Source organism: Oreochromis niloticus, linkage group LG18, assembly GCF_001858045.2.
Source record: "Oreochromis niloticus isolate F11D_XX linkage group LG18, O_niloticus_UMD_NMBU, whole genome shotgun sequence".
In the NCBI taxonomy this organism is placed as follows: domain Eukaryota; kingdom Metazoa; phylum Chordata; class Actinopteri; order Cichliformes; family Cichlidae; genus Oreochromis; species Oreochromis niloticus.
The window spans coordinates 31,694,339-31,706,287 of NC_031982.2; the positions used below are offsets into that span (position 1 = coordinate 31,694,339).

Sequence of the window (11,949 nt, forward strand, 5' to 3'; positions counted from 1 at the left end):
ATGGAGGAGGTGAGGATGGACTCGATGATTGCAGTGTAGAATTGCATCATCGTCCATGTTGGCAGGTTGAATTTCTTCAGCTGCCTCAGGAAGTACATCCTCTGCTGGGCTTTCTTTATGACGGAGGTGATGGTGGGCTCCCATTTGAGGTCCTGGGTGATGGTGGTACCCAGGAAGCGGAATGAGTCCACAGTGGTGATGAGGGTGTCAGTCAGGATGATGGGGGGGAGTGGGTTGTGTGCTTCCTGAAGTCCACAATAATCTCCACTGTCTTCTGGGCATTCAGCACTAGGTTGTTGTGGCTGCACCAGGACACGAGACGTTCAACCTCCCTCCTGTAGGCAGACTCATCCCCGTCCGAGATGAGTCCAATAAAAGTGGTGTCATCTGCAAACTTGATTAGCTTGACAGACTGGTGGGTGGAGGTGCAGCAGTTAGTGTACAGGGAGAAGAGCAGAGGAGAAAGAACACAGCCCTGAGGGGAGCCGGTGCTGATGGTCCAGGAGTCCGAGATATTCTTTCCCAGCCTCACATGTTGCTTCCTGTCCGTCAGGAAGTCAGTGATCCACTGGCAGATGGGATCAGGCACATTCATCTGGGAAAGCTTGCCTTGGAGATGGTCTGGAAGGATGGTGTTGAAGGCAGAGCTGAAGTCCACAAACAGGATCCTGGTGTAGGTTCCTGGGGAGTCCAGATGCTGCAGGATGAAGTGTAGAGCCATGTTGATAGCATCGTCTACAGACCTGTTGGCTCTGTATGCAAACTGCAGGGGGTCCAGGAGGGGGGCCGTGAGGATCTTGAGGTAGGAGAGAACCAGGTGCTCAAATGACTTCATGACCACAGATGTCAGAGCCACAGGTCTGTAGACATTTAGTCCAGTGATCCTTGGTTTCTTGGGGACAGGGACTATGGTGGAGGACTTGAAGCAGGCAGGCACATGACATGCCTGCAGTGAGGAGTTGAAAATGCCAGAAAACACTGGGGCCAGCTCGTTTGCACAGTGTCTGAGGGTGGCAGGAGACACACCGTCTGAGCCAGGAGCCCAGAAGATTTGCTGTGTTTGGCAAACACATTCTCAAGAGCATGGAGGAGATTCTGGAGACAGGCATTGTAGGAGAGCTGAGCAGGGCATAGAAGGTCCTTATTCCATCAGCAGTACCGATATCTGCTCCTTTGAGCAATTAGGAACAGGATGATACAAAATAACCTAAATCAGGCCACTGGTGTGAATGTCTCTGAGCAAATGATCACAAACAGACTTCATGTTATATTTATGCAGTCAGTTTTAGCAAACTAAAAATATAAAAGATGGATGTAGCCACCATGAGGATTTGGCAGGTAGGGGAAATTATAGTTCTAGTGCAGAGGTGCATGGGGAAATTACTTACTTACAAATAAGTCACCTAATATGTTTTTTATTGTGAGCTTTTAGTATTTAAAAGCTAGAGAAAACAAATGACACTAGTTTGTGAAACTATGCTAAGAACACACACCTTCAACCAAAGATGTCCAACCTTTTCTTCATCCTGGAGAGCAACTGTGGATCATACCCACATCCTCTGCAGGGACTGTTGTCAATTAAGCACTTACACCATGCACATAAGAGATGGTAACTGCAGCGCTAAATAACATAACAGCTTCAGGTAAAGAGAGAAAAAGCAGTGTTACACGTTGTGGCTCCTGTGAGCACACTAACACACTGTGTCACACACAGATATTTAAATCTCTCTTTACTGATGATGTAGAAGCTGCTGAAGGCTCAGTGAAGTTTTTACATCTTTTTCTGCTAAGTTATCTGAAATCTGATGATGCACAACACACGAGGGCGCCGTCATCATGCTAACAGGGATGTAGAGGAGGTTAAAGCACCTCAGCTTAGTTTGTACACATATTTTTAAGATGATAAAACTCTGTCACAGCACAGTGTGTGTAATTTAGTTTGGAGCTGCATCGCATTCCTTCAGCTTTAGCACAGAGTGTTAAAAACAGAACAAACAGCAGGATCAAAGCATCAGCACGGTCTTTGTTTTTTTCAGTAATAGGTGTCAATTTTCTGCCATGGTTGCTAGGCAACAGGACCAGCGCGACGTAAGAGAGACAGTCTGATATAAAAACGCTGAGTGCGGCCTTCGGGGCCTGGAAGGATGCAGCTGCTGAGGTGGGACACAGCTTTGTGCTGTTCAAGGACTCTGATGGCTGATGTTTTATTTGCGGTGGACGGTTAGCTTGAAGAGCCTGTTTTGGTGGTATGAGAGAAATATTTCAGTTGTCCGAGCAGCACTGCCTTTAATTCAGTCTCCGAGAGATTAACTGCTGAAGAAATCTGCTCAGAGGCTAAAAACTCGATCGTACAGTATGAAGAGGAGACCAGCCTTTAACGCAGACTGCTGGATATCAGCCGAAGACTCGGGATAAAGTCACAGATAACAGGTATGTAACGCTCACACAGGAGTAGGACGTGTAGGACCCTGATCGGAGCTCAGTCTGCAGGCTAACAGACAAAAATGAAGCAGCAGCTATGAGCTATTTTTTTTTTTATAGAAATACTATATAAAATAGGAGTCCCCCCCCCACCACCCTCTGTCTCTTTAACAGTAAACTTTTGGCATTAAGCATCCAACGAGACACATGGGAAATTTACGTTAGCAGAAGATGGCGTTAGAGATTAAGATAGAGGAGGCAGTAAGGGAAAGCAGTTTGCAGTGTGCCCCAGTTGGATGTCCGCTTCGGCTCTCTGTCTGCCGGTCGGTGGCTACACAAGAGTCCGCTGTCGCCTGTGGCTCTCTTCGCCCAGCAGGCCGGCAGGAATTTTGCTTTCAGAGAGGGGCTTTAACATCACTAACGCCCCCTAAGTCTTTACCAGATGACCAGGTGATGACCCCACCACCCTCGCTTATTTTTGTTTTAAATATAAAATGTTAAATAATTGAAATGAATGCATGTTAATGAAGTTGCTTTGCCACCTTCAAAAATGCATGCATTACTCGTTCTTTTGTAAGCTGTAGGTATTTAAGTCAGTATTATATATTTTTAGGAGTCAGATATAAATCTAACGCACTAATACAGTCCCAAATCTGACAAAAACCCTGAAACACTGCAAACCCTTTGTCAGAGTACCTGGGCCATTGACCCAGGTACTCTGACACACACACCTGACCGTTTCGTTCTGTTACGGTCAGGTATGTGGAGAATGGAGACAGAGGACCAAAATGCTGGACTCATAGATTTATTATTAGGTTGAATGAACTGAACATAAATGACTGAATGAACTAGGAACACACATGAGCAGTTGACAACAACAAGAGTTCAGCACTGTTTAATCAAAACATCAGGATTGACATTACAAGAAATATTTGGGGTCAGCTTTAAACATGCAGGGTGAGGACTGAGTGATGAGTTGCAGGATAGAGCCAAAGTTACTAATAATCTAACTAATCTTAGCTCTTTGAGCCATCTGCCCATGAAAATTACTCACTTGGTGTGATAACATACAAAAGATCACTGCATCACAGGAAACGACAATAAGAATAGCTAATCGGGTTGTGATTCAAGAACTCAACATGTACTAGATTATATTTGTTTAGAGGTGTATTTTCCTGTCATCACATTAGTAACCTTTTTCAGGTGTGCTTTTGTTCCTCAGACCTCTAATAACAGCATGAAGTGTAAGGAGGAGGAAAGTCTGGATGACCAGCAGGTCTGGATCCAGCAGGAAAACTCCAGTCTGGACCAGGAGGACCCAGATCCCCCACGGATAAAAGAGGAACAGGAAGAAATCTCCACCAATCAGGGAGAGGGAGAGCAGCTTGAACTGAAGGAGGAGGCCGAAAGTGGGGATGAACAACTCAAACTCGACGATGATATGCGGAAACCTGAAATAAACTTACACAGCACAGGTATGCAAACCTGTAATGGTCTTAATTAAAAATGAATTTGAATAATTTAGGATCCTACTCACTGCTCAAATTTACATTTATTTTTAGAGAAACAGGAAGAACTTAAAAGTCAGCTGCAATCAGTAGCAATAGTGCATGTGTTTCTTAAACATTTAACATCAATAAAATTTCTACTGGTGCATTGGAAATGATGAAACTGAAGAGTTCACTTCCTTGGAGCTGCAGAAAAACTGAGTCACTCTGATTATACAGCCTTTAGAAATGATTCGTTTCCCTCACAAAAATATTTGAGTTCAGATAGCACCATAATGTCAAAGGTCACAAATGTTTTGTGAAGCTTTAAAGAGTAGTTTCTAATTTTCCAAGTAACACTGAGGGAATGTTCCCTGTTCTTCTTGTTTTTACTCAGCTTCAGTGACAGTGGAGATGTATGTTGTTCCTACAAATAATGAAAAAAAAACAACAACACATATAGACAAGTGATATAGACAAAATATGCATCACATAGATGTAGAGCTGTGCAGTATGACCAAAATCAAATCATATCCCAATATAAGACATTTCTTATCCCGATAATGATATATATTACAAAATAGTCCATTTTCTGTAAATTCTGTGAAACTCGGGCAACTCGACCTGTGTGAAGTGTTTTTAGCTGGGCGTCGTGTACCTGGAGTTGAGTGTTTTGACGATGCATGAAACTATATATTTTTAGATATAAGATGTACCGGTTGCCATTTTCTTTGTGAGTATTTATTACATGGCGTGCTGTGGGGAAGCCTGTCCTAACGTTTGAGTCTAAGGTTTATTTTGAGCACCTGACGGCTCTTTTTTGCTTCTCATCTGTAAACTCTCTCCACATTCTTTCATTTGATTCTTTTCTAGATGATAGAAGAGGTTTGTCATGCTTGAGTCTGTGGTGGGGACTGGTTTGTGGCATAATTTGCATAGTACAGTTTTCTGGTCCATGTCAAACTTTTCATAACCAAACTATGTCCATGCTACAGAGGTCCTTCTGTTTGGAGCTACCTGGTTTTGCCTCATCTTCACTGGCCGTGCTGGTATTCTCTGTGCCTGCATCCACATGGTGACCATCAAAACAATGAAAAAATATTGCCGTAAACAGTGTATTTTGTGACACCACAAAACAAACGATAGCGTATAATATGAAACGGTAGATGTTTTAATTTTGTCATTCGATATATTTCATCATATCGCACAGCCCTACATGGATGCATATTTTTGGAATAAGTGGAAAGTTTTTAGCATCAGCGAAATGAGCTGAAATTGGTCAAAGATACTTGACCTGTTAAAGGCCAGAGTTTAAATTAATTTATTAATATAATTAATTTTAGTTCAAAGTAATTTATTATTTATCAATTTCATTTAAAATAAAAACACTATTTTTAAATCAGTATTTCAAACGGAATTATTAATTCATTAATAAATATTTCAAATCATCTAAAATGGCGATTCCACTCCTCATTTGAAAATCCATTTCCCTTTCCTGTTAGCTCACGGATTAGCTATTGTATTAGCAAATAGATTAGCTTTGGGATTTTCTACTGGATTAGCTATCAGATTTGTGATTGGATTAGATATCTAACTTCCAAAATCCTGAAGCAATGCAAATTAGCCATGCAGCGCAATGTAAGGAGCTCACTGATTGGTTGGCCAGACACAGGCTGGCTGCCTGGATTTTTCTACACTGCTGTTTGTACTTATAGCTTTGCACTATTAAGTGTGTGTGCTTACACAAAGGCTTTTCAGCCTCGGGATTTACACTTGGTCTAACACGGAAATATGACAAATGAAGGGACTCTGCAGTGAAAGTAGGTTGCAGCCATTGCTCTAACACTGTATAAAACTAACAGGGCTTAGTGCTGGTTCTAATAGTCTGAGCTGCTTCAAGCTTTATTTGTGAAGAGCACATAACCTTACAAAAAGCATACCTAGCTAGTACAGCTGGGACATAATAGTTTCATAAGTTAAGTTTGGCTGTGTCCAAATTCAGGGCCTACATCCTTCGAAGGACCCAGCCTAGATAGACCAGCTCGGCCGGGTCCTTCGAAGGCCGAGAAGACCAGAAGTGCGAAGCTGTTAAACTGGACGATCTAGCCATGACATAAGCAGCTAGAGCTGTGCTGGACAGCATGTTCAACAGAAATAGAAATAAATTGACCTTTAGTGGAGAAAATTGTGTTGTTTCATCTTCATGTGATGTATCTGGGAGAACATTACAGCCATGCGCTGTGCGACTGTCTCCTTAACCAACAATGATGCTAAGTTTAGCTAGTAAACTAGTTTGCAAGTGTAGCTCTTGAAACTATCTCATTTTATTTTGATGATACAAATATAATAGGATTTACATTATTGATATTTTACTATGTATTTTACCATTTTAAAAAAAACAAACAAACAAAAATGCTCAGTGGTGGAATTTAACTCAGTTGTAAAGGTATGCATTCCTATTTCATATCATTTATACCTGTGTGACTGTCTAACAGACAAATATTAATATACCATGTCCACTGTCTGAAAGCTTTAGTTATATTTAAGGGCAATATCCCATATCTCAAAAATAAACTAAAAAGATTTGATCCTTGTATGCTTCATATAAAATGGAAGACAAACTGATGCAGTATATATTATTTTATTGGATGAGAAAACTGCAGTATAATTTACTTAAGATGCTGAGGATATCAGAGCATTAAACAGGCTGATGTTTGGGTAAGAGGCTCTAACAGGACAGAGATGATACAGAAACATCACATCCTTATAAAATACTGACACACTTTATAAATGTACAACTTTTCACAGCTCTTCGAACTTTCTATCTAAATGAGCTGCACACGTTTCCCACTGAAACCAGCACAATCCCACTGCGATGAAAACAATATTTTAACTAAATATATTCTGGATAAATCAAAGCATTATCAAAATTGTCCATGGTTCCCTTTGTTTTTCCTTCTTTCCCTGTCAGATCCTGTCCTGCAGGATAAACATCAGTGAGTGATACCCCGTATGGAGCTATAATAGTTCGTGTTGGAGATACCTCTGCAGATACAGGAAGCAAATATCTAGAAACTGTCTCAAATATTTTTACCAGTCCCCAAATTACAGATTACTCTCAATTACTCTCAGCTGCTGCTGTCTCGTTTTTTTCCTCCTTCTTCCTCACACATAGCTGAATTTGTCCTGGTGTTTCATCAGGGGTGGAGAGCCTCTGTCTCCTCTCACCTTCTCAGTCTTTTCTGACTCTGGGCACTTGCAGAAGGAAGTCAACCATGACAGTTAACAACAAAAGCAGCAGAGGTTTATCAAATATCTGTTAACTTGCAGGATGAAAATACAGTTTTTTAATAGAATCACTCTTTATGTATTTTAAAAACAAAAAAAGGGGAAACAGGACATATGATACTGCAGAAATGTTGGGCTTTATTACAAAGGTGACAGACTGAGGTTGTATGATATAAGCAGGACAAAACATGGAGGAGGACTTATTATTAGTGGTTTATACAGGATGAGAGTTCTTTTAACTATAAACCAAGCACAGCATGGTTGGGTCTGTTTCCTCACCACAGCTCATGGGACAGATGTTTGGTCCCTGTGAATACACTTAGCTTAAAGATTGAACCGTCTGCTTGGTTTATTCTAAAACGTTTAAGTACCGTTGGCTTCACATCTACAGACAGACCCAGCTTCGGTAGAAAACTAAACTAACCAAAGCTTGTATGACTCAAGCCAGGTTATGTGGCGATACCACTAACAATTTTCGATTTGAAGTATTTATTAATGAATTAATTATTAATTTTGAAATATTGATTAGTGGTTTACATTTTTATTTTAAATGAAATTATTAAATAATAAATTACTTATGTAATGTTTGAATAAATAAAATAATTAAAGTAATTCATAAATTAATTTACAAATGCATAATTTACTGTACAATTCATGCACAGAATTCTTTATTTTGATGAGTGTGGTCCTCCATAATTACTGAAGGGACCAGGTGACACGTGCACTTTTAAATGCCCCCCCCCCAGCACAAAACTCAGCAGTCATCATCATAATTTACTTAGTTCTTTTATTTTTCTGATAACAGAAAAATAAGAGATCTAAGTAAATTATATCTATATGTGTAGACTTAGAATAGTCATATGTTTGACTGAGAGCCTCACTGCTTTTATCCCATTACTTTTTCTTGTTCTTTTAATTATCATGCTTGATTTTTATGAGTTTAAAATTTCTACTTGCTGTTGAGACAAAATCTGTGCCCATGCAGAGACACAAACCCAACAACAGAAGTTTCATTTTGTTCTGTCATCCATTTAAGTTCTAGAATTACATGTTTTCGCTGTGGAAACATGGAAATTTGATTTCAACAACATCCAGGTCTGGAAAAGTATATTGGTTTCATCCTGAGTCTGTGTTGTTAGTTTAGTTAGTTATATATGCATTTTAGTTATTGTTATATTTTAATCCTAGTTTAATATTAGTGAAGTTGTGTTTTGTTTCCTCAGTTCTATGTTTATTCAATATTTGTTACTTTCTGTTGGTTCCTGTTTTTCTTTGCCAGTTAAAATCTCTGTGTGATTAGGAGTTTGGCTTTCTCACCCTTGATTGTCTCTTGTCACCTTCCTGTTTCATCTAACCATGACTGAGACTGTGCTAAGTGTACCTTAGCTAGCTATCTCTCAGACTCAGTTTTTGGTGGTGAAGGGTAGCACATTATGTGTCAAATATCTGAGAGACAATGAGCATGTATCATTGCCAGCGGAACTGCGGCAAGCATCCAAATATTTAGCTGAACTTTGCTTTAAAAAAAAAAAAAAAAAGCGTGTTAGAACTCAACATTCATTTAGATCATTGCCTCAACATCATCACATTTTTACAATTATCTGACACTTGTTTTGTTTATTTACCCCTTCAGATTTTCCATATCAACATGTCTGTAAGGAGGAAGAGGATTTCACAGACCAGCAGGTCGATAACAAGGAGAAGAGCCACATTATGAACCAGGAGGATCCAGGGACTCTGCAGATTAAAGAAGAACATGAGGAATTCTACACCAGCAAGGAGGGAGAGCAGCTCGTACTGAAGCAGGAGACTGATACCTTTCTTGTAACTCTTGGTTATGATGAAGGTGACCACAGTGATTCAGAGCAACACAGTGATCAGCTCCTTTCTCACAGCTCTCCTGAACCAGAGAGTCAAGATCAGGAAAAAAGTAAGCACATCAACTCAGAATCAACTCGATATGCGGAGCTGAATAAGAAGACATATGACACAAATAACAGAAACAGAGTGGAAAATTCTCCATTGTCAGAGACTCAGTGTAAATCTGAGATAAGTAAAAAGTCTGCAAAATGTGAGATTTGTGGAAAAACCTTTCATGATAAATCCAACCTAACAAGACATCTGAGATCACACACAGGTGAGAAACCTTATTCTTGTACCACCTGCGGGAAAGGATTCAGTAGGAAATCAGGATTGGAGACTCACGTAAGAATCCACACAGATGAGAAGCCGTATTGTTGTAACACTTGTGGAAAAAGATGTAGTCAGATGATACATTTGAAAAATCACATTAGAATCCACACAGGTGAGAAACCATATTCTTGTAGTACCTGTGGGAAAAGTTTCAGTCAGCTAATTAACCTTAAAACTCACATGAGAATTCACACAGGCGAGAAGCCATATTCTTGTAGCATCTGTGGAAAAGAGTTTTGTGCTTTGTCAGCATTCAACAGACATATGCGAATTCACACAGATGAGAAGCCACATTGTTGTAGCACCTGTGGGAAAAGATTTAGAGACCAATCGACATTCAAAAAACACATGACAATTCATACAGGTGAGAAGCCTTATTCTTGCATCACCTGTGGAAAAAGATTTGGTCATAAACCAACAATGGAAAGACATCAGAGAAGTCACACAGGTGAGAAACTACATTCTTGTAGCACCTGTGGAAAAGGATTCAGTCAGATGGTAAACTTGAAAATTCATATGAGAATTCACACAGGGGAGAAGCCACATTGTTGTAGCACCTGTGGGAAAAGATTCATTCAGATGATACATTTGAAAAGACACATGAGATTTCACACAAGTTGAAAATTTCACATAAAATGTGCAATAGCTGTTAGTTGTAAAAGTGGGTTTATGACAGGGCCAATACAGGCGAGCAGGCAAATTACTCAAAAGGTTGATTCTGTTCATCTGGACGTAGCGTTTTCTGTGGAAGAAACCATCTGTCACTCATCACTACTCATCAGAGAGTAAAATGAGGATTTTTAAAAATGAGGATGAGAGGAGATATTTATCTCATATTTGGAAAGTTCTTCTGCAGTGGGAATTATTATTATTATTATTATTATTATTATTATTGTTATTATTATTAATAATGATAATAATAATGAGGTGTCTGAATAGCATATATAATATGATATGATATAAAATGATAGGTGTATTGTTTTATGTTGTAGAGCTGATTTATTTTTTTATTTTTTTATTTTTTTACAAACTATCTGCAAGTGATACAAGTGAAAAAGGAGGACATGAAAAAAATTGTTTTTTTGTTGTTCTTTTTGTAGCCAGGATTTGGAACCTTGGTCATTCAATAGGGAGATTAAACTTTTGCCTCAACCTGTCTTCTTGATTAATCGTTTAGTTATATTGCTTCTTAGTGTGAGTCATATATTTAAAAAGTTTCAGAAAAATTTCATGTGATGTGTAATCTTTAAAACATGAAGCAAAAACAAAGATAATTTTTTTTCTAAGTGTTGTCATTATTTTGGATATTCAGTCAGCTTTTTAAATTTAATGTAGATTTTCTACATTAGCACACAGTCTAATCTGCTGCCTTGTATTTAAATAATTGGGTGTAATCCTTTACAGAGTTACTGTAATTGCATTACAGTTTCCCTATAAACAGTGTTATGACATAGCATGGATGCTGGAGGTGGTAGTCCACCCTTTTAAAAAGAGGGACCAGAGGTTGTGTTCAGGGTGATCACACTTAGCCTCCCTGGAAAGGTATATGCCTGGATACTGGAGAGGAGAGTCTGCCTGTTAGTTGAAACCAGGATTCTGAAGGAACGATGCAGATTTCTTCCTGATCGTGGAAAAGTGGATTTGCTCTTGATTTTCTTGAGGATATTTAAAGATGTGTAGAAGTTTACCAGCCAGTCTTGATGTGATTTGTGGAGTTGAAGGAGGCATTTTCACATTTTCCCTTGGAACCCTGTTTTGGATGGAAAAGACTGAGAATATATTTTAAAAAAAATATCACCATCCTGTCCACTACCCCACAATTTTCCCAACTATTGTTAGAACATCCCTTGTAAAAGTTATAGTGTGTTAGTGCTTAAGTCTGTGAATCTCTTGTGTGAAATAAATATCCTTATGCATTATCTTGCTTCTGGGTCTGTCCTTAGTCCTCTTTGGAAACTGATTATCACATCGTTAGCCTTACTGGTATTTTCGTTTTTAAAGAATCAATGTTTTGTTGGAGACAAACAGAGGCAGAACTAAACTTAACAAAAAGCGAGCCTTTTATTGTGACTGATTACAAGCATAAACCAAACAAGAAAACCAACTAGACAAGAAACTAATCATAAAACCTAAACTGGGAAAATTAACACATGAAAACCTGGAACCTTGAAAACACAGGAACACGAAAGAGGATTAACTGATGGTCTGACAATAGGCTGAGGAAGACAGAGACAATGTATACACTAAAGGGTGACGAGGAAAGTGGAAAGATAAGATAAGATAACCTTTATTAGTCCCACACGTGGGAAATTTGTTTTGTCACAGCAGGAAGTGGACAGTGCAAAAGTTATGAAGGACAATTAGAATAAAATAAAAAAGAATAAATACAGTACACAACTGTACAGAATAGAATAAAAATAGAATAATATATACAGTAGAATAAATAGAGTAAAATATACAATAGGATAAAAATAGAATACAAATGTTATATACAACAGAGTGAAAAATACAACGGTTGCCAGAAAGATTATTGCACATTGTGTTATTGCACATTTGTGGA

The 11,949-nt window shown here is 38.9% G+C and overlaps 1 protein-coding gene across 1 annotated transcript; it reads left to right on the forward strand.

The window, feature by feature from the left end:
* The first annotated feature begins 2,102 nt into the window (after window positions 1-2,102).
* On the forward strand, window positions 2,103-11,622 carry LOC100696676 (zinc finger protein 501). Its single transcript, XM_019347811.2, has 3 exons — window positions 2,103-2,430; window positions 3,644-3,896; window positions 8,830-11,622. The coding sequence occupies exons 2-3, from the start codon at window positions 3,659-3,661 to the stop codon at window positions 10,008-10,010; spliced, it is 1,419 nt and encodes a 472-aa protein (XP_019203356.1). The 5' UTR covers window positions 2,103-2,430; window positions 3,644-3,658; the 3' UTR covers window positions 10,011-11,622.
* Window positions 11,623-11,949: the final 327 nt, after the last annotated feature.

Bases quoted from the DNA above. Each gene is read 5' to 3' on its own strand.
- LOC100696676 (XM_019347811.2), top strand. From the start codon at position 3,659: ATGAAGTGTAAGGAGGAGGAAAGTCTGGATGACCAGCAGGTCTGGATC. The intron at 3,897-8,829 runs GTATGCAAACCT...TTACCCCTTCAG, and splicing joins AATAAACTTACACAGCACAG to ATTTTCCATATCAACATGTC.